The sequence below is a fragment of the Orbicella franksi genome, chromosome 13 (genome assembly GCF_964199315.1).
Source record: "Orbicella franksi chromosome 13, jaOrbFran1.1, whole genome shotgun sequence".
Classification (NCBI taxonomy): Eukaryota; Metazoa; Cnidaria; class Anthozoa; order Scleractinia; family Merulinidae; genus Orbicella; species Orbicella franksi.
The window spans coordinates 14,231,021-14,249,470 of NC_138157.1; the positions used below are offsets into that span (position 1 = coordinate 14,231,021).

Sequence of the window (18,450 nt, forward strand, 5' to 3'; positions counted from 1 at the left end):
CACTTTTAAACATGTTTAACTTGCTGGTGTTCAGTCTCTCTCTTTATCTCCATATCTGCTCTTTACTACAGATAAAAAACAAAGTTTTAACTGATCACGAAATACTAGCTGTGGAGTCTCTAGGGTGGACTGGGAAATTATTTGTGTAATATATCAAACACGAGAGACCGTGTTTGACCAAATTTCCAAACACCGAGAAGAGAGTTGAAAATACGACGCGTGGCGGAGTATTTTTGACGAACTTCGAGGTGTTTGGAAATATGGTCAAACACTGTCAGGAGTGTTTGATATATTTTCTCAATCGAAACTAAAAGTAAAGAGAAAACGGAGAAATAAAATCGTAAAACTCTATGCTAATTAAGATCATATATCCAAACACCGTCACGGTCATGTTTTCCTTTGCTTAAACTTGATGAATTACTAATGAGTTTGAGAAGTATGCTTTCAAATGCTGTAGACCTTTTTGGTATTTCTGGGGCTATTTTTTTCTTTATCAATTACTATTAAGTGATTGTTAATGCAGTTATCCTTTATTGTATGGATGCCAGGATTAAGCTGAGATTAAACGGAAGACTCTCCATTGCTATCACAGAACTGGCCTTACTGGAATGACTTAAATTCTCAGAGCTTAAAATAATTTTGTTTGTGACCGACATTTTATTATGTCACTGTTTTGAAAGTGTTTTGACGGGAAACAACATCACTGAAATAAAAAATTACACGCTCGAAGGACTTCAATACAGCGCGATGGAAATGTGAGTATAACTGTTGAAAATCTCAGTACGCTTCAAAGCAGTAGTTTTATTATTACACGACTGCCTTTCATGGTACGTACTACTGAAAAATGTGTGGCGATTTTAACCCATTTTGTACTCTTTGTTCAGATATAGCTTTTTCCATGTATATTTGGGCTATTCAAGGCCATTCGACAAGTATTTTCCTCCAACTAAGTTGACTTCAGTTTGTGTCGAGCTGACCTTAGAAAGAAGCCCATCACTAGGAGCGTGCAACTACCCCATATTCCTGTCACGGCGTTTTCACACACCGATCTTTTTTAGTTTGAATTTACCGCGAATTCCGACCCCCCGCAGGAACCTCAATGACCAATCACAAGCACGGACTTAATTTTAACTGACGTGATCATTTCAGTGGAAGAAGTGATAGGCTAATGTGAGGTAAGCCATTTGTTTCCTTACCGATTCGTGCTCATGTAGACCCGAACAGACCTATTTCGCGGGAAAATAAGCCTAAAATAGACCGGTCTGTAAAAATGCCATGACATTGCTTAAGTATGGGAGTTGCACGCTCCTAGTGATGGGCTCCTGCTTTAGATGTGTATCCGAATCGATTTCAATTTGTATCGACCGAATACTGTTAGATGTTGTTTTCGCGTACCTAAATTTAATGATTTTAGCAGAAGTACAGCTCGCATTATAATAGTTCCATTAAACCTGTCGCTGTTTGTATTATAGACTTCTGGATAATAACAGCATCAAGACTATAGAACCAGGAACCTTTGAAAGCTTTGCAGAAACAAGATTCAGTTTCTTAAATTATTTGTAAGTATTTTATTAGTCTACTTTTAGAGGGTCCCCAATAGGTTTGGCGGGATGCGGGATTTGGCTTTTTTTCGAAGTGATATTTGGGATTTGAGCTGAAAACAGGAGCAGGAAGCGGGAATAACGATTACGAGCGGGAGCGAGATTTCGTGTTTTTATGGGGTTGGGATGTGGGATTCGCAAGCGGAACAGAGCGGGATACGGGATTCCAATTCTTACGTGACCTCATAAATTGTTATTGACCAGCGCAAAAACCACAAGCTGGCAGAAGCGAACCTTTTGTGCGTTTAGCTGTGTCAGGGTCAGGTTTCAAGTAATAAATAGCAACGGCTCTGTACCCTATCAGGTTCTATCAAACGTATCCATTATCGCTTGACTACGTTAGTATCATGAGACTGTATGAGGTATTTGAGTCCTTTGGTGTTTGATCATTTGTGTTGACCTCTGACATCAATGACATCTGTCCATTTCCGACAGTTTCGACGCTTGCGTCTTTAATCTTGGCCCCCCGATCCTTTCCAGTTCTTCTAGTCTTTCGACCTTTTCCAGAGCGCTTGGCTTGTTTTGGCAAGGATGGCCACACTGAATGGCGGTGATAGTGATTTACCGAATGTTACGAATTGCATCACCATATACATATTTATGAAAAGGATGTGCGGACAGGAATGCCTTCATTTAAAAAGAAAAGTTCTAAGGCACGATTTCAAGGAAAGGGAAGACTGAAAGCTTTGAAAGATATTGTCCAGTGTGTTTCTCTCACTGATACGTGGATAAAAGAAAACAAAATAGGAAACCGTGACAGAAACAAACGTTATAATTATTTGTGCTTACTTAACTGCTACCCATTGAATTCTTTTGTGACCTTTTATGCGATATGTATTTTTAAAAAGTTTCTGTGTTAATTATTAAAGTAATTCTTAAAGTAACAAATCAATAATTAATGCAGAAACGTCTTTAAAAAGTGGGCGGGATCGGGATTTCCAGGCAAAAAAGGGCGGGATGGCGGGATTGACAAGAAAAAATTGGCGGGAAAGCGGGATTTGAGAACCCTATTGTGGACCCTCCTTTTACGCTATAGAGACAACCCATACACGAAAAATACAATCCACTGCAATGCAATACTTTTACTTGACGTGGAACATATGCTTAGCTGTATGGTTTAGTTTAAAAAACTGCACCAGCTACCTTCCACATATAAGCCACGAAAAATAAACAAATAAAAAAATAAATAAATAAATAAACAAATAAATAAAAATATTTAGTAAAAATAAATAAACCTTTTTTAGTTAAAATAAAGAGACGTGTTTGAAGAAGTCAATGAAGTCAGAGGAGTGTTTGAATCCCAACTCATAACTTTAGTTAGTTGAAATGATATATATATATTTTTAATTTCTCAATGCAGATCGTTAGCTGGAAACAAAGTTGAGATTCTCAAGAACAAAACTTTCAATGGTCTAAAAGCTCTATACAAACTGTGAGTAGAGTCCCAGTTTTGTGCTGTAGGGAACTTCAGTGTTATCAACCACAGTTTACTGAGTTTCAAAATAAGAATTGATACCGACATAAGCGTTTGAATTTAGCTTATATTTAGTCAAGTTTATACAATGTAATTACAATTTTTTACTTCATCTGAACTGACAGTAGTCTGCAGAGTAGCATTAATCTTGGTAACGTGTTGGTAAGCACCACATACAAATGCAAAACTTAACACACACGGACAGGTCAAGAACTGGTGACTTTAAAACAACAACCTTGTCCTTCTTTATTAAGTTGTTTTTAAAGCCTCTCATATACATGTTTTTGAGTTGCCTTTTCTCTTCCGACAGTGACCTGGAAAATAACAACATTCAAGTTGTCGAGGCCAGAGCGTTTTATAGACTGTACAAGATCCACACTATGTAAGCTACCGTTAGATTGTCTTAGTCAAGTAAGGTGTATGGGTTATTGATCAAGCTTGTTCGGTCAAGATGGCTGGATATTGGCCAAGTTCTTTTTTTGGGGTGTTTATGGACCGAGACCGAGACTCGCTAAACAAAAAACGAGGTCAATATCCAGCCATCTTGACCGAACAAGCTTGGTCAATAAAGGATTTATTATATGGCTTTCGGGAAAATTTTTCTTGCGGGACACGGCGGTAAGTCCCGAGCGGGCAAGAAAGCTCCATCTTGACCGCTCGGGTAGCCAATCACAGCGCAGGATTTGATTCATCTTGCCCGCTCACGGAGCTAGCCATATTACTGTCTATTCTTGACAGCTATCAAGCTCTTTTCTTTCTAGATTAAAGTTTGTAAGAACAGACGCATGCAGAGCCAGTTTTTTGGTCGCGAGATTCAACATCTTCGTTTATGACGCGATTTACAAAGAGGGCTATTTTAGGAGTGGGGTAGAGCAATAGCTATGATATGATGGTGATTGCTAATTGGTGACGATTTACCGCACCTCTCCAGTCAAAACGGGCCGGGAGAAATAACTTCTTTTTTCATATCGTTCTTCATCTGCAGTTTTCTTGCACCATTCCCTTCATAGCCACATTGTCTAAGCACGCTTTCGCACATTAAAGATTTATGCTGCCATTTAGTACAATGACACGTACACGTACATGTACAAATATGTTATATTTTACATCCTACGTATATCACAGAAACTTGAATGGAAACAGACTAACAAACATCACCAACGGAACGTTCTACTACAGGAGAACTCTTAGAGAACTGTAAGTTGCATGTGTTGATGTCTTGAAAGCTAAATATAGCAAACATATAACTACTGTATACCTTGAACCCTAACATACTATTCAGACGAAGCGTAAATGTAAAAAGACAAGTTGTTTTGAAATCAAGTCAAACTAAACAAAGTTGCGCCCTGTGAATTCACAATTCGTCGACAAAGAAGGCTATAAAATGCTGCATTGTGAACTTTTGGCTGGCTTGGTGAGAGGTGAGGAATTTGCCTTATATCAAATCTGTGCCTGTAAAGGTTTCACTATTATTAACCTACATCGAAAAACCATAAGTATTGATTTCCTTCCTTTCTTTTCCCTTGCTCATATTAAATAATCAAGCTTACCTAATGCGAGAAACATTTTCCTTAATTTTGCCGTTCAACGCTGAATTGCAAGATGAAACAGACGAGTTTGATGCTGCATTAGTACAGCGTCTGGACTTGCAGCACGATTGAAAATACGCAAATGAATGCTTTCAACTTGCAATGCAACTTGATTGTTGAGCAACAAATTATAAAAATATATTATCCATATCAATTGGTCTTAATTACGTTTAACATTTTATACCAATCCTGTCAGCTAAACAGCGGCTCTTAGTTAATTAGTAGCGTAACAATGCTTTAAAATCTAGGTTCCATTTTATATTTTAAAAGAGTTAAATTCTCTTTAAGGATCTTATCTGACAACAACATTTCGAGTCTTCCAGAGGGAGTTTTTGCAACACTGAAATCCTTGCGGGCCTTGTGAGTAATGGATCATGTATTGTTTCCATCACATTAAGACACTAGCAGGTCTTTACAATAAATGGCAAATTTTCGCACGCTTACTGTTTATACCATGTGAGTGGCATCACCTGATAAAGTACGTGACGCAATGCAACTTCGGAAAACATATTTATACTGGGAGAAATTGTTCAAAATTTTCCACAAAATACTGAAGTCAGTTACTTGCGCATAATTTTATATGAAGAACCTCTTTCTTGAAACAGAAAATAACAACGCTCGCGCAATTTTACGCAGAACTTATCCTCCAGTTCACTAGTAAACTAGTTTATTATATCGTAAACATATCAGCCAAATGGTTTGTGGTCCACAATTGAGTGCAGACCGAGGAAATGTATGGTCGGTTGCTAATCACAATTTTACTGTCTCATCTTATTCCACATTGAATTTAACACATTCGACCTGCATGATACATGATACATAGACAAGCCTTTAATTAATTTATAAACTAACCAGCTGAATTAAATCAAAAATAGGAAATAAAACAATACAATATTTAGCTGCCTCTCTTCAAATTCGAGTAATATAATTTACAAGTAATGTAATTTAACCAAAATGACTGACTGACCTGAAGGCCGGTAAAACGTGCATTGGAAATAATTGATATTTTTCGTGTTTGTGATAGGAAACTGAGCAATAACCCTTTGCTGTACATCCACGCTGGTCTTTTAAGAGGCTTATCTCGCCTTACTGACCTGTGAATACCTAACTAAGTGGTTTCACCTCTTGTCATGCTCGATACGACGCCAGACTAATTTCGCTATCTATTTTCTCCCTTTATTAACCACAGGAAAATGGAACATTGTGGAATAAAGGAGATTGAACCAAATTCATTATCTCCCTTGAAGGCACTCAACAGACTGTAAGCTGTTATTATTTTTTGATGTATCTTTCAGTATAATCAAATTTGTACCCCGCAAAGCATTATCAATGGTATTTTTTAAAACCAAATTGAAACAAAGCCGATGACACTGGCAATGACGAGAATATTAGTGATGTATAAACTCTTGTTCTTAGGCCATCGAAGCTTAATTAGAATAGATAATCGTACGAATGCCAGTGCAATTAGGGATTTACACTTCGAATGATACTTGAAAATTTTCTCCAAATTGTACAAGCCTTTAGGAGAGTGCAATTTGAAAGAATTTCCAATATCTTTCAAATATCACGAGTAGTGTAAATCCTTAATTGCTCGAGCTTTCATACGATTACTCATTTATTATATGACTGAGAAAATCACGAAAGCGCGCGCGTTGATTTTCATTGCAGCGCAAATTAAAAATTAATGACAAATTGGCCCGCTCACAGTTAATCAAAATGAAATCATTCTCTCAGTTATATAATATGGAATATAAAACCAACATCAGTGATAAACATTGTATTCCAACGCATTTTAATGCTGAACTTGACGTTTCGTATGCTAGTCTACATACGTTTCCAAAAGTGGCTATTACAAATTTTTGACAACTATTGATATCGTAAATATTAGAGGTCTGGACTTACCTAGACTGAGAAAAATGATCTATAGCAGTAAGTTAACCTATCTAGACGACATTGGAAGTAACATCTAGTAAAACAGCTTCTCATTACTGACGTAGACATTCAGAGGAGGTTTCAGCTCTTGAATGAACAGTATCTTCAATTCTGTAATGAAAGCCAGTTTTGTAGGACATTAAAATGTCAAAATGATCCCATTTTATGAGTGATACTAGTACTAGCGTTTAATTTTTAACCTTTTTGTAATGTGGTAATGCATTTATGATATTTTTGAAACATGAAAAGGCAAAGACAATTAAGAATTTAATCTTTTCTGGCGATTTATTTTTTGAAAAAGATCAGGTCTTACATATTCATTTAATTTTTGTTTTTTTACTTTTTTGTTAGAAACTTGGCGAGAAACTCTCTAAACAGAATTAGCAACAACCTCTTCGCTAATCTTCGCTACATAGCACGGTTGTGAGTATAATTATTGCAATTTAATGTTTGTCGTTAAGTCCCTTGGCGACTAAACAGGATGGCGAGGCACAAGTGTTTAATTTTTCAAGTTGATAAGCCATCAGGAGAGATTTGTCTTTGGAGATAATCCATCTGAATATTTGAAGAACTGAACGTTTCGATTCATTTCATACGTTAAATGGAGCAAGGGTTTTGCTTGCTTAGCGCAGACTGCGTAGCACGGTCATAACTTCGTTAAGAGTCACCCCTCTATAACGGCCACTTTCCTTTTTCCTTAGCCCGCTAAAAGCACGCACATTCAATCTTACAGCCACCTCTCCACAAAGAAAAGAGCCATCTGCCAAAATAATCTCTCAATTACAGCCAGTTAATCAACGACGCACGAACGATGTATACAAAACCCAATTTTTTATTGAAAAAGGTCACGAAACTTTGATCCTTACCGCGGATCGTTGGTCCCTGTTTCTGTTTTGTTGATATGCTTTGATTGTGTTACGTATTTATATGCAACAGAGAGAATTTTTAAAAAAATTAGGAATGCTCTACTCTCAGAAAAAGAAAAAAAAAAAGCAGGTGTCATATTACACCCCCACCTCCCCATAACGGCAACCGGCCAATCGCCCCTGTCCCCAAGGTGGCCGTTTTTGAGAGGTTCGATTGTACTACGTTTTCCCAGTGCTTGATACACCAAGAAATCCCAAAACAACGGAGCTAAGCTTAGAAGTGATTAAATTGAAAATGTTGAAACAAAGATTGTAAAATAAAATGGAAGGCAAAGGTATGTAGTGAAAATGTGTTGGAAACAACACCAAAACTAATCTCGCTAACTGAATGACCTTCTAAACCGTTTGATGCAATAGTTCTTAATTCATCTTATGCAAAAACGGACTTTTTGGCAGGTACTTGGAAATGAATGAGATTCAGTTCATAGAGAACAACTCCTTTGAGGGACACGACTTCCTAGGGCGTCTGTAAGTGATCGCTTAAGTGGTACTTGTAACGAAAGTATGGTCATAAAAACAGTTATGTAGCGTGCATTTTTTATGGAGTATGCACTAAAGAGAAAGTTAATCGAGCGTCGAAGGAAGCGAGCCAACCAGCCGGCTATCGCCTCGTGTGCACTTATATGTCCTTACTACATTTTGACATTTGTGATCTATTACTGAACAGACACACGGCAACATGAAATCTATTTGCTAAATTTACATTTCTTCACATTTATCAGTTCAAGGTACTCTTTCTCTTTTAATTTCAGATTCCTTCATGGCAACAAATTGTCCAAAATTGCAACAGGTGTCTTTGATCCTCTCCGGCGATGTCAGTTTTTGTAAGTCGTAAAACAAACTGTGAGAATGGTTTACAACTAAAACGTGGAGATAAATTGTGCTTCTTATCTCTTTTACATTTTTTTCCGTGTATTCTTTTGTCTGTTTATTAGAACACTTAACAACAACAACATTTCGGAGATAGAGCCAGGAGCATTGAAGGGATTAAAAAGCATAGAAACTATGTAAGTAATTCTCTACTTCATTGCATACTCATCCTGATTGCCATACATTTCTTTGCGTTTAATTTTGAACCAAAGCTATATCACGAGGATGTAACTCCCTCCTTGGGGAGAGTCAATGAAGGTTGAACTGTATTGAACTGTACTGTGAGAGAAGGTGAATGGTGGGATAGTTAATCTCCCATTTATGCCTTATCCTCAAAGTTGGCCATCTCAAGTTATTTATAGATTACTTTGGACATCCCAGGAGAGTTAAAATAGTCCAAGACAGCCCAAGCATTTTTATTCTCTGCGAGAACAACCACGCAACACGCGTGGCGACATTCTCCATGGAAATTAAAATTTTTTTTGCTTTTTATGGCGGTGAATGTGCTTAGCTTCACCTAGCTAGTTCCCAGGCATGCCACGTAGACTGAAAGAAACAAATTAAATATGTCAACTAAACATAATAGGCTTAAAAATCCCACCTGGGTGAGGCAGACAAGTTGGCTATTTACAAGCATGACCGAGAAGTTAAACTAAGGTCTACCGAGAAACAACTCCAGCTAAGTGATCAGAACGGGACTTAGACCCGCGACTTCCGGATTTCAAGTCCAGCGTCCTAACCACTCGGCTACGCTGCCTCCGTGGAACTGTGACCATGTCTAAAAATAACTGGAGAAATTACTTTGGGAATAAGGCCAATATGGAGGATTAACTGTCTTACTCTTTATCCTCTTTTGATAACTGACTATAAGGTAATCGACCCCCCCCATGAAGAACAATCCCGTGTTTTAAAGTTGACCGGAACCCTGCAATAATTCAAACTTTTGCATATGCAACTTACTTTTGCCTTGCTGTCTATACCAGCTATAGACGATTGTTTAACTAAACCAAAATATGCCTTTAATTTTTTTTTTAAAGATTTTTGCAATACAATCGCTTAGACAGAGTAAAGAAAGAGGACTTCGCATCTCTGTCGACGCTTGAAAGGCTGTAAGTATGGTTACCACTTTTTTCTGCTCTTAACTGTGGACGCCGTTTATGACCTTGACCAGGCGATAAGGCCTTGTGAGTGCACTGTTTGTTAAAACCATACCACTATTGCGATTGTGAAAGTTATGTTACATAAATTATATTTGTTCTAAAACGTTTGTCGTTCAAGAAGAGGAGAATTTCAATAAACGCCACGCAACAGGCTGAAGACATACATACCGAGGAAGTACATCCATCGTAAAATATATAGGAAATCACAAAATGAATTTTATGCGCATGACATGAATGACATGACAATGACCTCCATAATACAATTTTTGATCTTCCTTGATCTTATTTGAAGGTTCGGAATTTATGCATTTATTTTTATTTATTTATTTATCTATTACAATTTAATGACACTAATTTAATATACAGATTAACAAACACAGAATTGCCATAGGGATGGTCCGCAAAAAGAGTCACAGACCCCATACTTAAACAGACCATTTACATTATAAATATATGTAAAAATAGGTCCGCAATGCGTACTTGTGGGCTTATGCTTAGTTTTATTCTATTCGGTTGGAGATTGTTTCAAAAAGTCAGAATCTGGGAGTTAAATTGCTATAAGTGACTGAGACGGCAATCACTGCAAAGGCAAAGGTGTTACTTTGAAACTGGAGACAATGTACTCGTGGCAGAAAACTTGTGGCCTCTTGGTCGCACCCTGGAAGTAAAACCAAACAAGAGAGACGGGCTTGTGAAGAGAGTCACGCTGAAAACTAAGTCCGCGGTCCTGGAACGTCCCATCGACAAGATCATTCTTCTAGAGGCTCCTAGACTCCACGAGAGCAGCTAAAACTGATTGATCTTGATGTCCTCAATAGATTGCGAGCAGCCTCTCTTTTGCTCGGAAATCCGCGAGGAAGAACGCAATGAAGAAAGCAAAACAAGTGTGACTGCGAGCGTGACATGCGAGTGGCGAGTACCGCGGGGGTCTAGCGGCTTCGCATATCACGCTCGAACGCTCACGACCCAACGCTCGCTTGGCCAACCGCTCGCTTCTTCTTTGCGTTCTTCCCCACGGATTTTCGAGCAAAAGAGAGACTGCTCGCAGTTTATGTCCTCAACCAGAAATTTTGCTTGCAACGTCAGAGAACAGCTGTTTCCTTATTGACTTGATTGTGAAGAAACCATTTTGAATAGATTTGGTGACAATAATAATTCGCAAGTCTTCCCCTTTGAATCACTCAACTAAGTTTAAAGGCTTTCAGTTCGCATTTAGGGGCCGGTATGTAGGATTCAAACGTGTGTGACATTTCCCCTACGTGCGTTACACTTGCTTTAAAATCTAACTCGTCGATCATCATGTTATTCGTTGCGTAAGATTTTTGTTCAGTTCGTAATAGCAATCGTGTCAATTGCATCGAGTGTGGTTTTTTAAATTCTATTTGTCACCTTTTCTTAGCATTATTGTAACCTATTGCTTTTTAGTCGAACACCACATGACTCAGCCAGAAGCATTCTTAAAATTACCTCAATAAATCAAAGTGAGCACCAAATAAATTCGTTTTTAAATCATCTCTCGGTCTAATGCGTACATTAGTTCGGAGATAACCGCTGCTCAAGTTTACCAAGGCATAACCGAAAGGAAATTATGGCCACCAATTCGAGTGAAAAATCAATCACGTTACGTTACATGTAGGTCGCCTGTCGCGATCGCGGGTGACCCGGGACAACGAAGGAATTCGGCACGAGAAATCCCTTGAACTTTGCAGAAAAAGAAGTGCAGCGAAGGCAACCATTACCAAGTAGATCACAGAAGTTGCGGAATGGATTTCTTTTTCTCGAAAAAAAAGAATTCTATGAGACACATTTGAATGACTGTTATGTCATGTTTTGACGTAAACCCAGCATGAATAAAAACGTAAACAAAAGAGCAAGCTTAAATTTTGGCCTGTATGGATGAAATCTTGGCAGCAAAATGATGTTGTAAAGGTCTCATTGAAATCATTAAAGTGAGCGCCCTCCCCCCCCCCCCCCCCCCAATACATGATCTAGTTCACCACCCCTGGAAGTTCTGGTACTTTTTTCCGCGATAAGTATGCGGCCAGTAGTGTATTTGTTATTAACCTATTCATTGAAACCTGTAAATTAAGGTATAGTTTAGGGTATACCTAATATTTATAACGATTTTGACTTTTTTGAACTTTTTCGTTCTCTTCTTTCAAACCATCGTTTGTCAATGCTATCACTTCCTTAGTGGTTGTTGACGCACTGTTTGGAATACACATATCAATGGCTTTCAAATGGTATATCATACACGGGTATAGGGGGTCTGTTAATTGAATTGTGGAAAATCCCCAGCAATTTAGGGTGAAAGGGTGAAAGAAAGTGTATCTAGTAACCATTCTGTAGTTATCGTACTTCACTAAACTGTCTATGTATCTATCTACTTTACATGTACACCTTGATTTCTACCAACTCACCTTGAAAGAACTAAAAACATGATCGAGACGGTATTGAATTTAACTTAACTAATGGGTTTAACACTTTTTTCTCACTGCATCTTCACTGGTATAATCCGATGAATTTGATCATGAATGCCCTACAGCTCATCACTATCATGAAGTGGTCATAGTATGGTAACTTGTTTGTTTTTTCCTTTGCTCAGGTACCTATTTGACAACAAGATATCTGTGATTGAACCGGGATCGTTCCCACAACGGCACCTGGCACAATTGTTAGTAATGTTTCTTTAAACTGAATTTCTGTATGGTGTTATGTGGAATCTATCATTTAGTTCAAGCGTCCGTCTGCCATTTAAATCCCATCTTTATCGATGCCTTTTAGTTTGAACAGATTCAAACATGCTACGAGAGTGTTCAGTCAGTACAGTTTGTGATTTTGGAACCTTTAAGCTATAACTAAACCTTTCAATTTTTATCTTATGGCAGGCTTTTGTACAAAAACCCCGCATTATCGTCAATAACTATCGTAGCTGATGGAAATAGTAAACCCAATGTGACGGTTTATATGTGAGTACATGCGTTTTATGGGGGTTTTGCGCTTCCCTTTATAACAGCCTAAAGTGATGGGAAAATGCCTTTGCCGTTATTTAACTTGTCACTTCCCTAAGATAATTCAGCATGGCTTGTTTCTAACCCAGTATCTTATGAAGTTTTCATAATTTTCGGGAAATTAAAAAGTTTCATAACCATGAAGAAGAGACATGACCGCCTCTTGCTCTGGTACTAGAAGGCAATGTAATAGCATGAAGCTGTCGCAGAGTTACACAGCAAAAAGTATAAAATTTCAGATTACGTAATTTTACCCTCCTGAAGAAAGGCTCATCAGGTGGCCGGGATTCACCCAGCAGCCATCAAGGAAGAGAAATGACTAATACAATTAGACTGTTACAGTACTAGTAAAAAAACTGCGAAGTAGGAAGTAATGGCAACTTTATACTCTGGCCAAAATTCTTACCAGCGCAATAGCGCCTTTGTAATTAATAGGATAAACATGCAAAGGATATAATTATTTTCATTAGAGTCTGAGAACAAATTGCAGAGTAAATTAAGCCACTTCCGTTCGAAGCCTAGTTATGTTATTTATTAGAAGTTTATCACTAATCTGATCAAAATTACATTTTATAGAATAACCCATGTAAAGCTGTAAAGCAATTTATAGACATCCGTGTAATCTGTTATACTGCTTTCCCCGTCTCACTTGCACGACCAAAGAGAGTATTTGTATTTGCCAGCCTTTCATATCTTTGCAAAGGAGTTAAAATATCTAACTGCTGTTTATAGGTTTTCCGAGAACCTTCCGTCTGTTCCAGTTAAAGACGGTGTACATTTAAACGTACTTCAAAGAAACGGATTCCGTTGTAGAGATGATACGTATACGTGCCAAATCTGTCCAAGGGGGACATATTCAAGGGGAGATGGTGTATCCAAAGGATGTTTACCGTGTCCAGCAGGTAATACAACTGGGATCCAATATTAGTTGTGCTACATTATAGCACTGATATCCCGTTCATACAAACATGTTAAACATATTTAAAAGTGGTTTAACTAAACAAGGTTGGAAATTATTTGCTCATACAGTGCAGACCTCACTACCAATTTGCCCTCTCAAAATGACTGCATAGTGTAATCTACAAACGAGGTATCCATTTTAAGTGTTCCTGTCTTGCACTATGTGATGACGCTCTCCCTTTTTTTCGTAGAGAAATGGCCAAATCGAAAATAGCCACGATTGTATTTTACTTTCTAAGTTACAATAACATATATATAAAAAAAGCTGAGGGTTACAAAAAATATCAGGTATTTCCTTCTGTAAAAGGTATTCGCATGTATCTCATGGTTAAACCTTATTATTGACAATTCCAGGGGGCTTTTTTCAGGACTCAGTTGCAGCAATTGGTGTCACTGCTGAAGGACATGGATGTCAGCATTGCCCCAATGGAACGTTTATACACCCAAAATACGCACCTGGAAAAGCATCTTGGGAGTGCAAAGCGTGTCCAGAAGGTCATTATTTCGAAATAAGTTTGATATCAATAGTTTACATTTCATGATTTTGGTTGTTGGTTTGTTTGGAAAACGTTGGCAACGAAGTTAAAATTTTCTTTGTGCCTAAATCAGCATTTATGAATCCCTGAAGGTAAACCCTTGCCCGTATCGCAAACAACATGACCTGCGTGTACAAGTGCACTGCAATTAGAAGTAACTGTATTTGAAGAAATTTCAGTTATCAGCCTAAGACTGCCGATAGAAGAAAACTGTTTCCGTTGGTCAAAGTATTGTGCTGGTTTTCATTCTTTTTGTAAATTTTCCCGTCATTCTTTTTATATCTCGCCATTTTAGGTACTAACACGACAGCTTTGGCTGGATTCAGGGCATGCAGGTGCCTAGAGAACTACTTTCGCTTGGATCGCTTTGGTTCATGTACGGCTTGCCCTGGTCTGGGCGTCGCATGTTCTAATGACACATTACGTTTGTCACGCGGGTTTTACTGGTCATGGACGAGAAACGGAAGTAACTCCCATAAGCACCTTTACAAACTTCTGATCGCTAATTTGGCGATAGAAAGCGACAGCTACCGCAATGAATCAATGAAATACGTTGGCAGAGTTCCAAAAGCCTACAAATGTATTCGTCAAGACTCCTGTCTTGGAGGAATTGACTCCGAATGTGCCGAGGGCTATGCTGGACCTCTATGTGCCAACTGCCAATCAGGATTCTATAAACGGATGATCGCATGTCACAAGTGTCCCTCAAAGAAGCTCATTGCTATACAGTTTGGAGTGCTGGGCTTCATAGTGCTTGTGATCATCTTAGTTATCGTCAAGAGCGAGAAGTCTTCTAAGCCAGGGAGGAGGACCGTAGCTGACATCTTTCTTTCTCACGTGAAGATTGTTATCGGGTTTTATCAGGTTTTGGCAGGCTTACTTCAAGCGTTTTCGTATGTCAAGTGGCCTTCCGAAGTTTCTGTCCTTGAGAGTTACATTAGGTTTGTCCAGCTTAACGTCTTACAGATTGTTTCCCCAAGTTGTGTCGAAAAAAGTTTCGAAATGAATGCTTATAGCCATTTCGTTTTCACATTGGCTGGAAATGTGGTCATTGTCGTTGTTCCACTGTTTTGGTACCTTGCCAGGATAACATGGATGAAGATAAAACAAAAACAACTCGACGAAAGTCATCTCATTGACATTAAAAAGCCTTGTCTCAAAATTATAGCATTTCTGCTCTTTGTTGCGTATCCATCTACGTGTGTCAACATTTTTCAGATTCTCCCCCTCTCTTGTCACAAGTTGTGTGCATTTGAAGGAGCTTCTAACTGTCCATCGTTTCTAAGAGCTGACTATTCAATTCTGTGTGACACAGATACACATAAGAAGTACATATGGGCAGCGTATGCCTCTTTAGCATACGTAATTGGCTTTCCTATTTTTCTGGCGTACATCGTGTGGAAAACCCACCTACAGTCTCAGAGATCCAACAGATTCTCCCTGGCCGATGAAAGAGGCAGCATGGAAGCAGTGGCATTTGCCATTTTGTTTCTGCATGAAAATTACTCACCAAGTTGCTGGTATTGGGAAAGTGTGGAAATGGCGCGAAAAGTGATCCTGTCGGCTGGCGTTATCTTTGTTGGATCGGAAAGCCGCACGCAAGTCGGAACCGCCGCCATGGTATCGGCTGCATTTGCAATGCTCCATGGGAGATTTAGACCAATAACTGACAGATTTGAGGATTACTTGCAAATGACGTCCCTCTTGGTGACGTCATTCAACCTTGGAATAGGTGTGCTGCTGAAGGTGCCTTCAGATGAAACAACTGGAAGTCGTGATAACGTCGGCCTTGGAGTTTTGCTTTTGGTGACAAATGCATTGGTAATATGCATTGTGTTAGGTGAGATAATTAAGGATATTAATATCATATTTGATTAATTTCGTACAGTAAGCAATTATTGAACGAAGCTGAGTATGATATGAAGAATTGTGCAGTCGTTTCTGTATTTGAATACTAGCAACCATTCAATCTTGTATTCAGCGCGGTCTAAAAACATGCCACTAGAAAGCACTTCACTTTTTGAAATTTTCAAAACATATTGACAGAGTATTGCCATGTATTTTAGAAACTATATAAGTATCTAGTTTCTCAATACCGCGTAATATTTTGCAAATACGCAGAAAACACTACACTAGTCGCTTGTAATTACTCAACAGATACAGTCGAACCTGTATTAAGCGGTCACCCTCGGGGAATGGCTAAGTGACCGCTTAATACGGGCTGACCGCTTAATACAGGTTGTACAAAATACAGGTCAGAACACAGTGAAAATGCAGTTTTATATCACAGTTAATGACGGAAGGGAAACGCGTAAACAGAGGTGGTGGCTAAAGTCTAGAAGTGCCATGTGAATATCAAGGCCGGATGACTTCTTGTGTAACTGGCTTAAACAGAAATTAATGAAAGAAGAATTCAATCCGCAATGCTGGCAAGACTTTTGACCTCAAGACAGAAACATTAATATCCGGCGATTTAATGATTTGTGAAAATAAACAAGGAAATCAATTACCTGGTGTGCTATTTGTAATTGTAGGAACTAGAATTTGAGTGGTTTGCTTTTGCAAAGTGACCGTTTAATACAGGTCAAGACAATAGAAACAGCTCGTCGGGACTTAGTAAAGGGTGACCGCGACCGCTTAATAGAGGTCAAAATTACAGTAATTAAGGGAAGTAATTTTCGGGACTTTGACGACTGACCGTTTAATAGAGGGTGACCGCTTAATACAGGGCCGCTTAATAGAGGTTCGACTGTAAATAGTATTGGGAGTACTTCAGCTTTTGTACAGATCCCAACTACCGTACGCAATAGACCTTATGACGCGTTGGAAAGTCATCTTGACGCGTAGGTTTCAGAGTTAGAAATGCAATGAAAAGCAATCAAAGGATAACATCAACCAATATGAGGGATGTAGCTTGCTAGAAAGCTCTCAGTCGTGTTTTTATTTATTTTTTTTATTTATCCTTACAGTTTTCCATGTTCTTTTTTCCCTCGAACTTTTACGCGGCTTACAAGTTTGCACTATTTCTCGAAGAATAATCATACGCTAATATATGGAAACATAAAAACAAGATTGGACGCTTTCCAGCACGGCTACGTTCGTCATATTTGGCCAAGGCAATCTTTTATTTCCCATTGGATTCCCATTCAAGCACTGTAACCCGCAAAGCCATAATACAGTACCCGCGTTAAACTTACGGCACTGAAGTTGCAATTGAACTTTCTTTACATTGCAGCACGTTATTTGCTCGTCTCTTTCCGCCTTGCGATAGATTTTCGCAACAACCCTCGGTTCAGCTGTCGTTGCCTGTTTCTGTTGATGACCACAGCACAGGAAGTGCAAGGAGATGCCAACGATGTTAATTTACCGGGAGCGTCGGCGCCAACAGTGACAAGTGGATCAGACTTTGAGATACACACTGCTATCACTGCCGTGAACGAGTGCTTCGACATCGACTGTGAAATCAATATTCAGGATGACCCCTCTGCGCAGAGAACGGAAAGCTTTACAGCAAGTCTGTGAAATTAAAAAGAAAAAACTTACCTACGCTGTAAACGAGAGCAGGCAAACTTTGGAATATTGCAATGTTAAAAACTGAACATAGCAAGGTCAAAATCCCAACTGGAAAAAGACAGATTTCACATGCATGTTACCGACACTAACGATAGCCCAAGACGTAAGTGAGACAAGCATATGCTTTTCAACAACTTCAGACTAGTCGGTAATTTCGCAGTCCCACTTTAACCTAGATTTCACTACGACATAAACACAGGCATGCATGGCAAGCATAACCGTAGTGAGGAAGCCAACAGCACAAGCATAAGCACAAGCGCATGGTAGCTACCACGTAGTGAGGACGTGCACAGCACAAGCAAAAGCACAACCACAAGCAGAGCAAAAGCTTTTGTTCTTTTTGTGCTTGTGCTTATGCTTATGTCAAGTGAAAACGTGCTTCTGTAAACGTCATCATAAGCGAAGTCCGCCATCTTGTTTTACTACATTGAGGAGATATGGAACCGAAAATAAGGAAATTATCCATTGTACGCATGTCTTCACGCTTACGCTTGTGTTGTGGACGTTCTCACAACCGTTATGTTTATGCTTGTGCTTGTACTTATGTTGTAGTGCAAACCAGGCTTTACTTGTAAAAGTCACAGCATTCTACAATTCATTTCGTTTGTCTTATAAATTCCTTAAATAGTACAGGTAAAAACTTAGACTTTGTACAACAATATCAAAGTAGCTGTATGGAGAAATGCTCATAGCAATACAAAGTTTTGAAAACTATGTTCAGTCGCCCCTAGCGGCTAATAAAATTATAAATGAAATTACGCTCTTCTTGACACTCCATAACATAGACCGAAGAACAGATGTTCAAAGTTTAACGTAAA

At 38.7% G+C, this 18,450-nt stretch overlaps 2 protein-coding genes across 2 annotated transcripts in view; both read left to right on the top strand.

Moving 5' to 3' along the window:
- Positions 1-3,120, top strand: part of LOC145465047 (uncharacterized) — a 9,109-nt gene extending 5,989 nt beyond the window's left edge. Inside the window, exons 8-10 of the mRNA XM_081448850.1 lie at positions 681-755; positions 1,473-1,559; positions 2,962-3,120. Coding sequence (XP_081304976.1) covers positions 681-755; positions 1,473-1,559; positions 2,962-3,037 — 238 coding nt within the window. The 3' untranslated portion in view covers positions 3,038-3,120. The remainder of the gene's footprint in view (positions 1-680; positions 756-1,472; positions 1,560-2,961) is intronic.
- Positions 3,121-3,330: 210 nt separating this feature from the next.
- On the top strand, positions 3,331-18,360 carry LOC145465350 (uncharacterized). The gene is made up of 16 exons (XM_081449127.1): positions 3,331-3,457; positions 4,201-4,272; positions 4,953-5,024; positions 5,689-5,760; positions 5,854-5,925; positions 6,948-7,019; positions 7,919-7,990; positions 8,275-8,346; positions 8,458-8,529; positions 9,430-9,501; positions 12,158-12,226; positions 12,441-12,521; positions 13,296-13,465; positions 13,878-14,018; positions 14,355-15,899; positions 17,295-18,360. The coding sequence occupies exons 1-16, from the start codon at positions 3,354-3,356 to the stop codon at positions 17,579-17,581; spliced, it is 3,045 nt and encodes a 1,014-aa protein (XP_081305253.1). The 5' UTR covers positions 3,331-3,353; the 3' UTR covers positions 17,582-18,360.
- Positions 18,361-18,450: the final 90 nt, after the last annotated feature.